This window comes from Sus scrofa, chromosome 7 (assembly GCF_054392235.1).
Source record: "Sus scrofa isolate SSC_HxYL_T2T_F1_AM1 chromosome 7, Sscrofa_HxYL_maternal_Yorkshire_Landrace_v2.0, whole genome shotgun sequence".
In the NCBI taxonomy this organism is placed as follows: Eukaryota; Metazoa; Chordata; class Mammalia; order Artiodactyla; family Suidae; genus Sus; species Sus scrofa.
This window is the reverse complement of record NC_139389.1, coordinates 38,050,866-38,069,344: the sequence shown is the minus strand read 5'-3', so window position 1 is coordinate 38,069,344 and position 18,479 is coordinate 38,050,866. Positions and strand designations below refer to the sequence as shown.

Below are 18,479 nucleotides of genomic sequence, written 5' to 3'. Positions count from 1 at the left end.
TTTTCTCACATGATCATGCTCCCTCATAAGAGATTGGATAGCGTTCCCAGGGCTACACAGCAGGATCTCATTGCTTATCCATTCCAAAGGCAATAGTTTGCATCTATTAACCCCCAATTCCCAGTCCATCCCACTCCCTCCCTTAAACTCAATTCTACTGCTGTAATAAAAGCTGACACTCAACCTTCACTGACTGTTTCTTGTATGTTCAACACGTCTCTAAAAGATTTACATGTATCAAATTACTTAATTCTCATAATGACCCCTTGAAACAAGTAGAATATTACTCTTCTCACTTTATATATAAGAAAACGGAGCACAGTGAGGTATATGGAATGACGGGCCAACAGGGACCTGCTGCGCAGCACAAGGACCTCTACCTGCTCTCTACTCTGTGATAACCTGTACAGGAAGAGAATCTGAAGGAGAATGGATGTGGGTCCATGTGTAACTGAATTGCTTTCTTGTACAGCAGAAACGATCCCAACATTGGAAATCAACAGTGCTTCAATGAAACTTCAAAAAAAAAAAAAAAAAAAAAGTCCACACTGACGCCCAGGAAGGTTAGGTAACCTGCCCAAGGTCACACAGCAGCAGGAGAGATGGGACTCAAATTCAGTCAGGTCGGCCCCAGACCTCATGCTCCTAAACACCACTTTCTGTGCCCACATTAAAACCCATACACTGATCAGAACGCAGCCTGGGGACAGGGAGCAAATCTAACGTGGACAAAGTTTTCCAAATACATTCAATTCGACACATGACCTACAATTATACAACTGTGACTAATTCCCCAATCTACTTTCTTCTTGGTTGAAACATGTGCCATTTAAAAAATAAGTATTCAGCTGAAAAGCAATTCTTACGAGGCATTGACTCTGAGCCACGGGATTTCTGAGTGGCTGACAGGAGTGGAAATGTCATGGATGGAGTTAGAACATCCCTGCACACGGCCTCTCAAGTTGTGCAAATGTGAGTAATTAAAGTGAGAAACGGTTGTGCTTGCAAAAGTAAGCTAGTGTTTTCAGTTCCTCGTTGGAAGCCAACATCTCCGAGGCCCAAATCCCTTGTTTGCAAGCTCTCTTCTCAAAACCCACCGGCCTTCACCGATGTGTCTGATCTCAGATCTAGTCCCTTCTCCAAAACCAACCTCTTACTTGCCCTTGAAACTCAAACTCAAACACCCTCTCTCTTCGGCTGGAGGGAATCCACTTAGTTTGGGAAAATCAACATAAAACTGTGAACGCCCAGTGGTCCCCGAAATTTTCCAAAGGTTTTTATATTTTATTTTTTTCTTTTTACAGCTGCATGTGCGGCATACGGAAATCCCCAGGCTAGGGGTTGAATCACAGCTGCAGATGCCGGCCTACAACACAGCCCCAGCAACGTGGGATCCCAGCCATGTCTGCAACCTACACCGTAGCTCATGACAAAGCCGGATCCTTAACCCACTGAGTGAGGCCAGGGATCGAATCCGCATCCTCATGGATACTAGCTGGGTTCTTAACCTGCTGAGCTGCAACGGGAACTCCGGTTTTTACATTTTAGACAGAAGCAACTTTGATCATCCATATGAATCTCTAGTCAGTAGAATGATCAGGGTGAAACATTAGCAGGGATACAGTTGTAGAGAGAATGGTACTTCAGAGAAAGTAAGTTATTAAGGAATTGCTCCTTCTGGGAGTTCCCTGGTGGCACCATGGGTTAAGGAAGGATATGATGTTGTCACTGCTGTTGGCCTGGGGAACTTCTAATGTGCTGTGGGTGTGGCCAAAAAAGAAAAAAGAAAGAAAGAAATTGCTACTTCCTAGGAAAGGGGAAAAAAATGTCTTCTTTCTACTTTTGCAGCAATAGATCTAACATTTAAGATTAAATCAAACGTTGGGGAGTCTATTACCACAAATGGTTGTCCAGCTTTGAAGGGGAGGAAGCCACTGCCATTTGCATGGATAGGTCTCTGGAAGGGAGGTGTCTGTAAACTGGGGATTGCCTGGATCTTTCCTATAGAACAAAGGCATTCCACATGGGGTAACTGGGAGGAAAGGGGGATCTTATTTTTTCAATGACTTCATGAGTTGTTAAATAAAAATATCACTATTAAGCACTGCTCTAGACACTGGAGTTCCAAAGGAGAATTTAGTTTGTTTTAATCTTCACTGGGGGAGTTCCCGTCATGGCACAGTGGTTAACAAATCTGACTAGGAACCATGAGGTTTTGGGTTCGATCCCTGGCCTTGCTTGGTGGGTTAAGGATCTGGCATGGTCATGAGCTGTGGTGTAGGTTGCAGACGTGGCTCAGATCCCACATTGCTGTGGCTCTGGCGTAGGCCGGCGGCTACAGCTCTGATTAGACCCCTAGCCTGGGAACCTCCATATGCCACGGGAAGCAGCCCTAGAAAAGGCAAAAAGACAAAAATAATAATAGTAATAATAATAATAATAATAAAAATAATCTTCACTGGGAAATGCTTGCATATAAAAACCATTCCAAGAGATTCATTAATTTAATTACCCCTTTCTTTGACCTTAGGGACACAGAAGGAATAAGCCAGGCTTACATAGGGCTACAGCCCAGTGACAGATACACTTTTCTGTTTTGCTTGCCCCGTGGCAGATGGAGTTCCCAGGCCAGGGATCAGATCTGAGCCACGGTTTCAACCTAAGAGGCAGGTGGAGCAATGCTGGATTCTTAACCTATTGTGTGGGGCCAGGGATGGAACCTGCATCCCAGCGCTCCAGAGACACTGTCGATCCTATTGCACCACAGTGGGAACTTCGACCAATATATTTTCTTATGCTTACTGGAGGGTTATAATGCCATGATAAGCCATATGGGATCCCATGCTTCATTTATCCTAGCTTTGCAATGGGGTTGTCATATTTGCTGGAAATTGAGAGAACTCAAAGCAGATGACTGATTTTACCTTAGAAAAAGCACTTAGCCCCCCCCCCCAATCCACCCAAGAATTTCTCCTCTCTTTCAGTTTCATGACTCAATTCTCAGCTTCCAGAACCCTCTTCCTGGCTACTGCCAAGATTAGATTGTCCTGCACAGGTAACTCTATTGGACGGCAATCTGCAAAACTTTCCAGAGAGCATCGAACAAAAACAGCCAATATGTCTCAGTTGGATTTATAGTAAAACGGCTTCATCTGTTTTAGTTCTGATGCTGTTGAACTAATTCAAACCTATCAATTTTCCAGGCCATAAGGTCTCCAAAGGAAGGACAACCCAGGGTGTTGCTAGGGATTCTGTTTTTCAGAGACAGGTCCCTGATGTGGCGAGGGAAGCACCTCCGGGGAAAGAGTCTTGAAAGGATGGAAGAGCGTGTGTGTGTTCTTGTCCTCCTGCCAGATTTTCTGGAGAAAATGGAAAGCAGATTAAGAAGGCACGCCAGCTTGAAGACTGGTGGAAAACTGCAATTTTGCTTAAAGGAGTAGGTGGCAATGGGGCTGGATTATGACTAAGAAAAGAGAAGGAAAATGAGGAACATTTGAAACTTGGAAGTGCTGAAAATCAGAGGCTTTACAGATAAGACAAAGGGTGTGCTAAAAACCTGCTGTAAACATACATGCGTAACAATTGGTGTCACTACAAGATGCCTTGTGGACCACGAATGAGAATCAGGACACAACAGAGGTGTCTGCCCTCCCCGCGGAGTGGACCCCCTCAGAGCCCTTGGGGGGTGAACTGAACTTCACCGAGGAGCTGGAAGGAGCACTGGGCTTGGAGGGGTCAGAGGTCATGGGACTCTCATTTCCACACTTCATCTCTTGCACATCAAATAGGTTCTATGTATAATTTACAAGTTGAATAAGTTGTATCAATATGTTTTAAAAGATAGTCTGCTGGTAGGTCACACCAGGCTCCCTTGCCAGGTAAATTCTCCCAGCAGCATCTTGTGAGTGCTTCTCTACATCAAGTCATCCTAAATAAGAGGTCGTTACTTTCACGGAGAACACTTGGCTTGACTTTCCTAATGTCATCTAAAAACAGTTTACAACAGTAAATCCATTATAAGGTTCCGAAGCATTGAGTGTATAATTTTACTGCTTTAATTGCATTGCTTTTTTTCTTTCTTTGCTTTTCAGGGCCGCATATGAGGCATATGGAAGTTCCTTGGCTAGAGGTCAAATTGGAGCTGCAGCTGCCGGCCTACGCCACAGCCACAGCAACGCAGGATCCGAGCCGCGTCTGCAACCCACACCTCAGCTCACGCCAATGCTGGATCCTTAACCCATTAAGCAAGGCCAGGGATCGAACCCATATTCTCAGGGATACGAGTCGGGGTCTTTTCTGCTGAGCCACAACGGGAACGCCTGCATTTTTTATTTTAACAGGTAGGTTTGAAGCAAGTCATGAACTATCCCCTGAAAGCTGGATGGAGAAACATGTAGAAAAGGCAGGAAGAGTTCAGTTCTCTCATATCAGCAGTTTAAAAGCTGAATATTTTTTTAGCTGTGATGACCGAAACTCTCAGAAAATTCCATCTAAATGAACATTACTTTTTTTTTTTTTTTTTTTTTTTTTTGGGGTCTTTTTGTCCTTTCTAGGGCCGCTCCCTCGGCATATGGAGGTTCCCAGGCTAGGGATCTAATCAGAGCTGTAGCTGCCGGCCTACGCCAGAGCCACAGTAACTCGGGATCAGAGTCATGTCTTCGACCTACACCATGGCTCACGGCAATGCCAGATCCTTAACCCAGTGAGCAAGGCCAGGGATCGAACCCGAAACCTCATGCTTCTTAGTCAGATTCATCAACCACTGAGCCAGGACAGGAACTCCTACAATTCATATTTAACAAGCTTTATTATGGTCACTTCAAATGATAGATGATTAATACACAAACATTCTTTCTGGCCAGGAAATCATACTTGCTTTTCAAGTTAGACATTATTTTTTTTAGATGACATTGTTTTAAATTACTCAATGCCTTTGATTACATTTATAGTTGTACAATGATCTTAGATGACATTTTTAAATAAACAAGATTTATCTACAGTGGACAAACCACTTATCATCTCGTATCTTGGGCTGCATCTAAGTGATGTCAGTGAGTATCAACTTAAAAAGCTTAGTCATTTATATTTAATACATAGAAACATATTCAGAGTATCTGTGGTGTAAAAAGTAACTAGTTAGAAAGTAGTACGCACATGAGGGTTCCAATCATATACAAATGTGGACACAAATAAACATGTAAATGTTTATACACATACACACAAACAATACATATACACACAAATAGTACACACACACAAATAATATACATATACACACACAAATATATAAATGAAACTGGACATATGCATATAAGAATATGACTAAAAGAATATATTTCCTAAAAGTAATTACTATATGATTCAGTAAAATAAATACACACACACACCCCCCTCTCTTTTTAGAATTTTACATCAAATTTGACATTCAAATCAACTTAAATTTTTTTTTTTTTTTAATGAGAGTGCAACATTTATTTCAGGTGCTTTCTTGTTTTTCTTGTTTTTTTCTTTCTTGCCACACAGGCAGTATGTGGGAATTCCTGGGTCAGGAACTGAACCTATGCCACACGGCAGCCACCAGAGCCACAGCCCTGAGAATGCAGGAGCCTCAACCGACTAGGCCATCAGAGAATTCCCCAACTTAAAATTTTCTGATTTATGTTTCTGCCTGAGAATCATCTTGGCAGATTAAGAATGCAGGCATTTAAGAATTCAGCACACATCTTAACAAATGCCCTTCCTTCATTTTTTACCATATTGTAAGGTGGCATCATTCCTGCATCATGGCAGCGGTTTTTGGGGAACAACAGTCAAGGAAATGAACTAATAATCCTCCCTCACTCGACTGTGGTATCAGTTCTAGATTCAAAGGCAATTAAAGATTAGAATACATTTTAAAAAAGTCACTAAAACTTGCACTTTATTTTCCGCAGCATGAGGAAGTTCCCGGGCCAGGGATCGCACCCACGCCACGGCAGTGGCCATGCCAGATCCTTAACCCACTCCCCGACAAGAGAACTCCTGAAACCTGCATTTTAAACTCTTCCAAGGTATTAGGCAGACATTTCGAAACAGGGTCGTGGTGACTAGAAATTGGGTATCGGCTCGGCTCTCCTTTGCATGTTTATTAACAAGAGCAGCAGGTTGGGTGATACTCACTTTGCGACCTTGTAGCCCTGGTTTTCCCGGAGGACAGATACAGGGAGCTTCAGTTGAGCCTACATCACTGGGTCCATTGAGGCACTAAAAGACAGAGATGGAGATAAACCACACGGAATGACGTATGCATTTGCACACGGGTGCGTGTGTCTGTATGTGTGTGTGAAATGGTCAAGACATTGAACACTTAACTTTTCAATTTACGCTGCCCAAGCCAACAAGAAATTCTGGATCATAAAAAAGCTAGACATACTCTAGAATAGTGAATACCAGACATACTCAAATGACACAAAAATGAGTTTTATTTATCTAACATACTTACAATTGATAGAAGGAAGACGCTAAACGGTCCCACAATGTAAATATTACCTTAAGGAGAATAATAGTAGCCAGGCCTACCTCACCATTCTGAAAGAAAGACAACAACAAATGGGTTTTAAAACATGCGTTTCATTCGTTTCCAAGCTATTTTCCTAATTTACAAATATATCCTTGTCTGGGGTAGAGATCAAGGACATATCAAAACCAATATTTGCTTGCAACTAGCCTAAAAAATTACATCTTATTCTGACATTTATAACTGGATGGAGGAAGGCAATTAGCAATAACAGAGAGTAGAGGGAGAAAATGAAATCCTAAGCGGAGCTATGATGGCCACGCGGGACAAAGAGGCCTCAAGGTGGCGTTTATATGCTCTATTGAACCTTCTAGAGATCACTTAAGGAGCCAGAGAATGAGCCAAAACCCATCTAGGTGAGTCACAAACGGGAAGCATCGACTTGTATGTGCTTCGCTTTAGGGGAGCTGCTCACTAAACAATTAACTTCTTACTGAAAAACACCCGATTTTAAGCAGGTTAATCATCTTTCCAAACTGTAACAATGGAGGTCAGAAAATGAGAAGCTGGGAATGAAGATGGATGAAGGCAGACCTGCCTGAAAAAGTCACACCTGGGAGTAAGTTGTAAAAACACAGGAAAGTGGGTGCGAGAACTCAGAATCTACAGTTTCATGCTGTGCTTCTCTTACGCGGGGCAGGTAACCGTCGTGGTCGCATCGCTAGAGGACTGTCACTAAATCAGGATGTGCAATGGCCCCTCAAAATGCTATGACTTCCTAATGCTCTGAGGAGGGATTTATATTTCAAGTTATAAATACCTAAAATAAACCTTACAGTGTTTAAACACCAGAGATTTATATTCCAAGTTATAAGTGTAAAATAAAAGTTACAGTGTTTAAACAGTTACCTACATAGGAAACTCAGAATGAATCATCTCTAAAAGTTTCCATCTTTGATTTTATTATAAATCTTTTTTTTTTTTTTTTTTTTTTGGTGTTTTTAGGCTGCGCCTCTGGCATATGGAGGTTCCCAGGCCGGGGGTTGAATTGGAGCTATAGCTGCTGGTCTGCACCACAGCCCCTGGCAACATTAGATCCAAGCCTCCTCTGTGACCTACACCACAGCTCATGGCAATGCCGGATCCTTAACCCACTGAGCGAGGCCAGGGATCGAACCCTCGACCTCAGGGGTGCTACTCGGGTTCGTTAACCACTGAGCCATGACCGGAACTCCTATAAATCTTTTAAATCTGCTGCTATATCAGCTCAAATTTTTAGAACACGTGGATCCAAAAGTTATTCAGTTTGACAGAGAAAAAGAGCATGATTGCATGATTATAGAAACGAAAAGAACCACCGAGGACTCCACATCACTGGGAACCCACGCTGCTCGGACGTTTTACAACATTTCACTTTATCTGCATCACGTACGACATACTATTTTTGGCCCAGGGGAAAAGGAATTGATCACACGCACACACACACTCACACATACACATACACACACACTCACACATACACACACACACACACTCACACATACATACTCACACACCCTCACACACACACGCATGTATAATCAGACTCTATAACATTTTAGCTTACAATCTTTTTCTTCCTAATGCATCAATAAAAATAGCTAAGTAAACAGAAAGGTGCCTATGTCCTAGAAATACAAGAAAATCTTACTTGGGTGACAACAGCAAAAAGAAAAATTGATATTCATTACGGTTTGAGAACACACGCTAGTGAAGACAAAAGCAAATCATTTTCTACCCGTCAGGATTTTGCTGCGTGGGGGTGTTCTGCCGACACGTTGACGTATGAATGTATTTTACACACTCAGATAAGGAATTCTGTTTTTTCTAGAGCAGGTTCAGCCCTGCTTCACTCGAGTGGTCTAACAGCGACACTCTGAAATGACCAGAAAATACTGCCTGAGGCCTTTCATTTACACTTGCACGATCATACATTGTGATCTTACCTATTTACTTATTTTTTGTCTTTTGTCTTTCTAGGGCCACACCTGTGGCATATGGAGGTTCCCAGGCTAGGGGTCGAATCAGAGCTACAGTTGCCAGCCTACGCCACAGCCACAGCAGCGCAGGATCCGAACCGTGTCTGCAACCTACACCACAGCTCACAGCAACGCCGGATCCTGAACCCACTGAGCAAGGCCAGGGATCGAACCTGCAACCTCATGGTTCCTAGTCGGATTCGTTTCTGTTGCACCACGATAGGAACTCCTGTAATCTTATTTCAATTATGAATCTAGAAATATGTGTTAATCAATGTCACTTTATTTGCATGGACAACGAAGACACAAGTGAACTTTACATGTTAAATTAAAGCGTGGGCATATGTATTTTACTCATGGCTTTGAAAGTACTGGGGCACCACTTGGGGAAAAAATCATCCATCCTACTCACAAATCCAGGAATCTCACATGCTGTCTCCCGGTTGTTCTGTTCTGGGTCACAGTAGATTCGTAACTTTTGGACATCAAACTAGAAACATTAAACCAACAAAGTTAAAGTTGAGGCACAAGCAAATTGTTTTTATAAAAGCAACTCAGATACATGAGAGCGGCTACCAAAATTAGTAATCAGGAAAGATTTATTTTTATTTACTTATTTTTTTTATTTTTATTTTTTGGTTCTTTAGGGCCACATGTGAGGAATACAGAAGTTCCCAGGCTAGGGATCGAATTGGAGCTGCAGCTGCTGGCCTACAGCACAGCCACAGCAACACCAGATCTGAGCCAAGTCTGCAACCTACATCACAGATCATGGCAATGCCAGATCCACGACCCACTGAGTGAGGCCAGGGATTGAACTCACATCCACTGTGCTGCAAGGGGAACTCCTACTTGTCATTTTTTTCCTTTTTATGGCTGGACCTGTGGCCCATGGAAGTTCCTGAGCCAGGCGTTGAATCAGAGCTGCAGCTGCAACCTATGCTGTAGCTGTGGCAACACTGGATTTTTAACCCACTGAGCAAGGCCAGGGATCCAACTTGTATCCCCATGGATACTAGGGTTCTTAACCCACTGAGCTATAATGGAAACTCCAGGTAAGATTTGGATCTGAGCATTTAGATTTGATAGCAATAAAAATACAATAAACAATAAAAACACAAAATATGAATACTTAACACATAGTATAAAGCTATTATGCAACTCCTAAGGAAAGTTCTGTAGCATAAAAAAAAAATCTCTGATTTCCTTGGGAGACCCAGGTGGCTGTTGCAGTATCTTTGTATTAAGGGCTAGTGTAGAGCGCACTTTCTAGAGCACTTAAAGCTTGCTGTTGTGGCTGCAGTCAGATTCTTAACCCAGTGTGCCACAGCAGGAACTCTTTTTTTTTTTTTTTGTCTTTTTTATCTTTTCTAGGGCCGCACCCGTGGCATATGGAGGTTCCCAGGCCAGGGGTCTAATCAGAGCTGTTGCTGCTAGCCTACACCAGAGCCACAGCAATGTGGGATCCGAGCTGCATCTGCAACCTATACCACAGCTCACGGCAACACTGGAAACTCAACCCATTGAGCGAGGCCAGGGATCGAACCCACAACCTCGTGGTTCCCAGTTGGATTTATTAACCACTGAGCCATGATGGGAACTCCCTTATTTTTTTAAAATTTTTGGCTGCAGCCATGGCATGCAGAGAAGTTCCTGGGCCAGGGATCAAACGTGCACCACAGCAGTAACTCGATCAGTGACAATGCCAGATTCCCGACCCAGTGAGCCACAAGGGAACCCCATCATTAATCTAATTTTATCCTCATAGCTGCAAAGAAATTTTTATAACCCCCACTTGCCGCTTTAATCATATCCTCTTTTCCAAATCCATTATATATATAATCTTGGCTTCTCCTGGGAAATATGAAGTTCATGTTTCATAAGAACAAAGAATTCTATCTGTACACGGGGGAATGCATTTCTAAGAATTATATTAAGTCTGATTTTTCTTTTTCATACACACACACAAACACACAATTTCACTAATGAACTGGCCACATTTTTGATTAAGTACTGTAAAGGAATTAAGTTAAACACAGTTAAATGTGGGAGTTCCCACTGTGGCTCAGTGGAAATGAATCTGACTGGTATCCATGAGGATGGGGGTTCCATCCCTGGCCTTTCTCAGTGGGTTAAGGATCCGGTGTTGCCGTGAGCTGTGGTGTAGGTCGCAGCCGTGGCTCAGATCTGGCGTGGCTGTGGCTGTGGCATAGGCTGGCAGCTGCAGCTCTGATTCGAACCCTAGCCTGGGAACCTCCATATGCCACAACCACAGCCCTTAAAAAAAATATAGCTAAATGTGATAAATGCTAGCACTAAAGCTCTGTTTTATACGATTCAAAAAGCAGATCATTTTTATCCACCTGAACGGTTTCTTCTTTCCCAGAGTATTTTCCGATTTGGGTTTGTCCGCTGATAAAGATCCCTAACACAGGATGCAAGGGCTTGTTTTCAATTTGTTGATCGTCGATATACAGAGTTACATCTTGCTCTGTTACTAAGAGACGGATTTGATGCCAGCCTTCATCATATAATGTCTAAAGGAAGAAAATACGGAAGAGTCATAAGTAAAATTCCCAACAATCTTTTATTTTCTTTGTTTTTCTATTCCTTTGCTATCAACCATAAATCCACACCACGCAGATTGGCTGTATGACATTCGAATTCACCCTGACCCAAGCTGGGCCTCAAAGGCGGCCTGCCCATTATTGTATTAATCCCCTCACTGGGTTTCCACTGCATATCCCAAAGTAGCTGTACCAAATTATTTACTGAGACTCCCTCGAGGTCACAAGTAAGTTCCTAATGTCCTGATCCAAGGGATTCTCTCATTCCCGTCTCCTACTCACTTCACTGCAGCTGTGGACCCTGTAACTAGTCTGCCTGCCTCAATGGTCTCACTCAGCTTCCATGACGCCAACCATCTTTTATTTATTTATTTATTTATTTATTTATTTAATTTTTGTCCATTAATCTGACAAAGTATCCATGAGGATGTGAGTTCAATCCCTGGCATCACTCAGTGGGTTAAGGATCCAGTGTTACCACCAGCTGCAGTATAGGTTGCAGATGCGGCTCAGATCTGACATGGCTGTGGCTGTGGTGTAGGCCTCAGCTGCAGCTCCAGTTCACCCCCTAGCCTGGGAACTTCCTTTTTTATTTTTTATTATTTTTTATTTTTTGCTTTTTAGGGCCACACCCACAGCATATGGAGGTTCCCAGGCTCGGGATCCAGTTAGCACTACAGCTACTGGCTTACACCACAGCCACAGCAACATCAGATCTGAGCCACATCTGCAACCTACACCACAGCTCACAGCAATGCCGGATCCTTAACCCACTGAGTGTGGCCAGGGATCCAACCCGAAACCTCATGGTTCCTAGTCAGATTCGTTTCCCCTGCGCCACAACGGGAATGCCTCAACATCCCTTTAAAAAATTTTTTTTTATTGGAGGACAGTTGACTTACAATGTTGTATTAGTTTTTGAGAACAGTATGGAGGTTCCACAAAAAACTATGTATAGAACTATCATATGTCCCAGCAATCCCACTCCTGGGCATCTATCTGAGAAAAAAACTATAATTCGAAAAGATACATGTACCCAATATTTACAGCAGAACCATTCATAATAGCCAAGACATGGAAGCAACCTCAATGCCCACTGATAGACAAATGGATAAAGAAGGTATGATACATATATACAGTGGAATATTACTCAGCCTTAAAAAAGAATGATCAACACCTTGTGATGGAATTCCATCACCCACTGCATGGAGTGCAAAACCCTTCAAACAGTTCACAGGTCCTTGCAGGTTGAGCTTATACCCTGCTAGCTTTTTCTTTCATGTATCTGATACTCCAAACATAGGGACACCACTTTCTATTCTCTAAATAAAACCCTGTACTTCACTGCACGGCACGTGACTATACAATAATGAACCACTGACCTACACGTCTTCGCACCCTTCCGAGTCCATTCAAAAAACCTTCTCATATGAAGACTTTCCCACATTTTCTGTTAGAATCTACTCTTTCCTCTATGCTCCATTAATGCTTTGAAGTTCTTTCCGTTAGATACCAGAAGCACTGAATAGCCTAATGTAAATAAGCTCCTTGAAGGTGAGAAATATGCCTTATTCATTTATCACTTCTTACGGAACCTAGCACATTGCGTTTAATGAAAATGGCAGACAACAACTTTTTACAAGATTTAATCTGCTCACCAAACGAAGAAATTCCATCCATGCGTAATTTCATTTCTAGCCTTGTATATTTCCTAAGTGCTATATAATGTACCATTAGACATCATAGAGTAATAATCAAAATGTAATTACTTTATCATTGCATTGTTTTTTGAACACATGTGATATCAGAAATGCACTTTTAATTTTAGTTTATGGATTTTATTAAATATATGTTCCTTTGGGGGATATAAAGTGTCCTCCTAATAAATGGGAATTCTGTACCCATTACCCCTGTATTTAATGATCTGACAAACAGGACTTTACCTCAACATCCCGTAGGACGTGGAAGTATAAAACAGACCAACACAGACGTGGAAACTGACCAGACCTAAAAATGAGAGCAGGAGCTTCTTCCTTGGGTGATTTTCATAATTAAATACTCTGGGCACCTGGTAGCAGGTACTCAAAAAAATGTTAGCTTCCCCACCCTTCAATTTCTTATGAATTAAAAAAACATTTTTCTGTTGTTGCTTTTATTCCGTAACGCAAATTTAAAACATGCAGTCAACATCTTTTCAGTCATGTTAAAATTATGGCTCTCCTTCCCCCAAACACACAAACCCGATGGTTATCCCCAGGCATCTTTACCTTAACTCGAGGGTCAGCAAAGGTGACCACCTGTGATCCATTAATGACGCTGGTTGTGGTAAACAGTAACGTTTTGTCCACTCCATTTAAGGTAACTGCTATTTGTGGCCTTCCATCCATAGTTAAAATTCTCCATAAATCCCACATTTTCTTGACCTTAAATCTCTGAGTGGAGACAAACACGTATGATGGAGGAAGACCTTCTGGGAACACATTGCTGGAAAAAGAAGAACATATATGAGCGTGAGGGGTTCTCAGCTCGTCTGCAGACAGCAGGGAAAAGCCGGGCAACACAGCACGCTTACCTTGTGGATTCTGATAAATCCACTTTTGATGTTACTTCATATCCTTTTATCTTCGTTGGCGAAAGCTGAATTCTCTTCTTAGCCTTTTTCTTTACACCCAAGCCTAAAAGAATATCAAACCCCTTCTCATCACGCGCGGCCACTGGAATTCGTGTTGGACAGACGGATTCTATAAAGCAAAAGCAAAAGCAAAAGTGGTTAAAAGTTGATTGATCCTGGGTTACTTGAAGAAGAAAAGAAAGGGAGCAATATGAACATAGAATTGGAGCAGGTTAAGGACTTGGTGTTGTGCTTGGGTGCTGCTGTGGCGCTGGTTCGATCCCTGCCCCCGGAACTTCGGCATGCCTTGGGAACGGCCAAAACAAACAAACAAAAAACAAAGAATGTAGAATTATAAAACATATGCACACAAATGTATGTAAATGTATTTTCTCAGAAAGCATGTGGGATTGTTTTTAGTATTTAAGAATGAATTCGCAATTGTCTTTTTCCCCCATAAACGATCCAAGTAAAACGACCGTGTAAAGGGAACATTTGCTAATGGTTTAAGGACAGCGCTCTGCTGACGTTTACCCTTCACTACCTTGAATAAGAGGCGACCTGATACCCAGCAGGTAGGAAAGCCCTGGAGCAGGATTCCAGATCCTCACCCCGGATTTGCTGTAGTCAGTCACGTGCCCTTGGATACTGCTCTTACATCTCCCAGATCTCGGAGACAACTCTGACTGCTTCCTTGCGGTCCCAGCATTTGAGGGGTGAAATAATGTGCGTCATTCCTGATAGACTTTCCAGTTCTAGCAGTTTATAATTCTACAGTTCGAAATAGCATTGCTTCTGTCACGCTGGAAAAAACTGTGGGTCTTTTCTGTTCCTGGAAATTCTTCAAAGGGGCCTATGACCTCATCTATGATTATATTATATATTCTATTAATCGTATTTATAAATAAAGACTGTTTCCTTTAAAAGAATCATTAAGGTTTGCATGAGAAGTCAACTATATAAATTATAAAAATATGGTAATATTTTCACTTCTCTGGGAAACTAGTGTCTCAAATTATATGGAAAATTTTGTATGGTTGAAATGCTATTAGGCTGTTATACTGTAGGAATGTTGCAGTATTTTCAGACTCTTCCAAGGCCATCATATAACACGCACTGACCATGACTACTTATATTTTATAGAGTAGCTTAGAGAAGAAAATAAGAACAAACTGCACTAAATGTGCTTTAAGACAATCACTTTCTTACATAACACTAAGGAGAAGGAAAGGTACCGCACTTAAAATACAATAAGAGTGATGAGATGTATTTCATTAGCCTAATACCTACTGTCATAATTTGTACCATAGACTATTTGAAACAAAATAAAGGTTTGATCTAAATACAATTAGACGCATGCCTGGGAAGGGAGGAGTATTTTCTCCTTTGGATCTGAAGCTGCTGAGTTTTGAAGGGACCTAGTCCATCACATGCTTCTTCCCCTGGGAAGCTTAGAGCTAAGTGATGAGAAGCTATAGGAACAGGACAAAGAGAAGATGCTGGTTCGAGGGTGATCCAGGGAGTCTCTTGAGACTGCAGCACAATTCACCACACCCTCCTGGGCTGATTTACTCCCCAGCTGGCCGAGGCCAGGACCTGCTCATGGAGCTCACACGTGGCCTAAAGAGGAAATGGAACCCCAGCTCCACAGTCTGCTGATCCAAAGAGAAGAAAGCCAAAGACACTCTGCCAACTGTGACCAGCTACTTTCATCAAAGGCTCGTATCCCCAAACACATTTTCTTTTCTTTTTTTTCGTTTCTCTTTAGGGCCGCACCCAGGGCATATGGAAGTTCCCAGGCTAAGGGTCAAATGGGAGCCGCAGCTGCTAGCCTACGCCAGAGCCACAGCCACGCAGGATCCGAGCCGTGTCTGCGACCTACACCACAGCTCTCGGCAATGCTGGGATCCTTAACCCACCGAGCAAGGCCAGGGTTCAAACCTGCGTCTTCATGGTTGCTGATTGGGTTTGTTACCACTGAGCCAAGACAGGAACACCCAAAACACATTTTCTCATCTGTGCTGAGGCGTGAGAGAAGGTGGAGAGAGATCTGAAAAGTCAATCTATATACTCCTCATGGCACTGCTTTTGGTTTCGAAGAATGAGAACCAACCAACAACAAATTGCCTGAGTCAGGAGAAGCGTCAGTTCGGGTGAATTCTGAGCAGAGGAGTGACAAACTGGACTTTGATATTAAACCATTTTTGCATTTTGAAATCACCCCTCTTCTGACAAATATTACTCCTTTACCACCCTACTGGACTACATTTGCTAGTGTTTAACAAACTTTTCCACCTCTACCTAAATCTGAGATTTGGTATAATTTTAAAACTCATTTTCATATAAAATCAGGATGGCTTATTTTAAAAAAAGCCAGTTTAGCTAAAGCTCCTCCTCAAGAAGCAGGGAACAGGTGTCCCAATAACACTGTGTGACTCAGTTGACATCATAAATCAATAAATTAAGTTAAAATGTTCCTGTCACTGTGATGCCGAATTTGTTTTAGGGAGGGCGCAAGGGAACAGAGAATATGGACGCGTCACCTCAAAAAATTTAATTCAAAACGGCATCTCAACTTTTAACATGCGTTCTTTTGGATCCTTTATGAGGAAAATATCTTCAAAGTTTTGTTGGTTATTTTCTCAAGAATTATCTGTGCTTCAAATATCTTGCCTGCTCTGTTTTCTTGAATAATTGGTGTTTCTTGGATAATTGGTATGTAACTGAAAAGTTTAACTAAGTAATTATTACAGATTGTCTTTCGTTTTCAACGAAACTTTTGGTTTTAGGAAAACCATGAAAATGTATACTTATGTGCAGTTTATATGTTAAGTAACTTATACCACTATTAAATATTCAAAAAAAAATTGCGAAAGAAAGAGGTTCAGCCGAAAAGAACATGAGTTAAACACGACCCATTTAGACTGGAACTGCTCCTTTGATTTGCTTTACAAAAGAGAAGTTATTAAGATGTCGAACAAAGGGGCCCAACTGAAGACCAGAACCTGAGGTTCGGACCTCAGCCTCTTTGGAACGGAACCCCCAGGAACCGGTGGATTCTCATCCGTGAAGCCCGAACAGCGATCTTCTCCCCAGGGGTGTGTCTGAGGAGGAAACGTGAGCACTCGTGGGAAAGTGCTGTGTTAACTCCAAAGCAGACACCAGTGCCGTGGGGAGGGGGGGGGGAGCAGGTGCTGTGTCCATCCTCTTTCTACAGCAACACCTTCTGCACTATATTCTAATCCTCAGAGTATAGGCAGCAGCGTGGCATGGTTCGCAAACTGGGGGCTGCACGTTAATAACTTTAGTACAGCCATGTTTTCATGATCACCTAGCACATCTCATTAGGGGAAAGGTATTTAACTAATTCTATTTTCTTTTTAAAAATTTATTTATTTTTTAGGGCCGCACCTGCAGCAAAGGCACAGTGGAAATGAATCCAACTAGAAACCATGAGGTTGCAGGTTCGATTCCTGGCCTCGCTCAGGGGGTTGAGGATCTGGCAGTGCTGTGAGCTGTGGTGTAGGTCATAGATGTGGCTCGGATCTGGCGTTGCTGTGGCTCTGGTGTAGGCTGGCAGCAACAGCTCCGATTAGACCCCTAGCCTGGGAACCTCCATATGCTGCAGGTGCGGCCCTAAAAAGCAAAAAAATAAAAAAATAATAAAAAATAAAATAAAAAAAATAATACTAAAAATAAAAAAGGAAGTTCCCAGGCTAGGGGTTGAACAGGAGCTGCAGCTGAGGCCTACACCACAGCCACAGCAATGTCAGATCTGAGCCGCATCTGCAACCTATACTGCAGCTGGTGGTAACACTGGATCCTTAACCCACTGAGTGATGACAGGGATTGAACTCACATCCTCATGGATATACTATGTCAGATTCTTAACCCGCTGAAACACAATGGAAACTCCAATAATTATATTTTCTTGAAGAAATAATTTTTCTTCTCAATTTGCTCAGCTATGAGAATGATAAGATATCCTTACACATGGGAACTGAAAATTAAAATGTAGTAAAGAAGTTGAAATAGCTCGGTATATGTAACACCCAGTTATGGGGAAACAGGTAGAAGCGTTTCCATAGGAGTTTTCCTGTGGCTCAGTAGCTTAAGGATTTGGTGTTGTAACTATAGTGCCCTGGGTCACTGCTATGGTGCGGGTTCGATCCCTGGCCCAGGGAACTTTCGCATGCCATGGCTGCGGCCAAAAAGAAAAAAAAAAAAAAAGAAAGAAACTTTCCATATATAAAAAGCTACTTTGATTGCCAGCCAACAATTTTCCACCAACTTCCAGGGTAACAGAAGTAAATAATTACCTTCCTATTGTGTAGAAAAAAGAAATGCATGTACAAGTATACAACCACATCCAGAAAGGGGAATGGAAACTGAAGTAAAAGCTCAAACTTGAAAGTTATCTTCTTACATCTGAGGAAAAGCAAACGTTAAAGAGAGCCAGCTGGGGCTTTGATATAATGCTTACAACAGGTAGGAAGAACAATCTAGATAAAACACGTTAGTTTAAAGGAATGCATTCAGGAGCAAGGACCAAAAACCCTCAGAAGCCCTAAGTTCACAAATGGTTTCCCACAGACACAGCTAAAATTTAATTTTACTCCAATATGTTCAGAGAGTATTCAGAAAAGGAATGCTTTCTGGGATGGATCCAGTAACAATGCTTTTCGGTAAATCTCAGGGCTTAGTAGCCCAAGTGATTCAGTCTTATCAATGTGTTTTGTTTAAAATCTTGCCATGCAAAGGGGCATAGACACTGCCTATCTTAAGTC

At 42.1% G+C, this 18,479-nt stretch overlaps 1 protein-coding gene across 3 annotated transcripts in view; it reads right to left on the bottom strand.

Moving 5' to 3' along the window:
* COL21A1 (collagen type XXI alpha 1 chain) overlaps positions 1–18,479 on the bottom strand; it is a 193,988-nt gene that overhangs the window by 106,160 nt on the left and 69,349 nt on the right. For 2 of the 3 annotated variants that reach the window (XM_084967936.1, XM_084967937.1), the window contains exon 1: positions 6,160–6,292. Coding sequence is in view for 1 of the 3 variants with exons in the window: in XM_084967938.1 (XP_084824064.1) it covers positions 6,160–6,243; positions 6,559–6,567; positions 8,927–9,004; positions 10,878–11,051; positions 13,349–13,565; positions 13,654–13,822 (731 nt within the window). In the remaining 2 variants the exon portion in view is untranslated. Of the gene's footprint in view, positions 1–6,159; positions 6,293–6,558; positions 6,568–8,926; positions 9,005–10,877; positions 11,052–13,348; positions 13,566–13,653; positions 13,823–18,479 lie in introns of those variants that run through there. The other variant, XM_084967938.1, reaches the window with a different exon arrangement.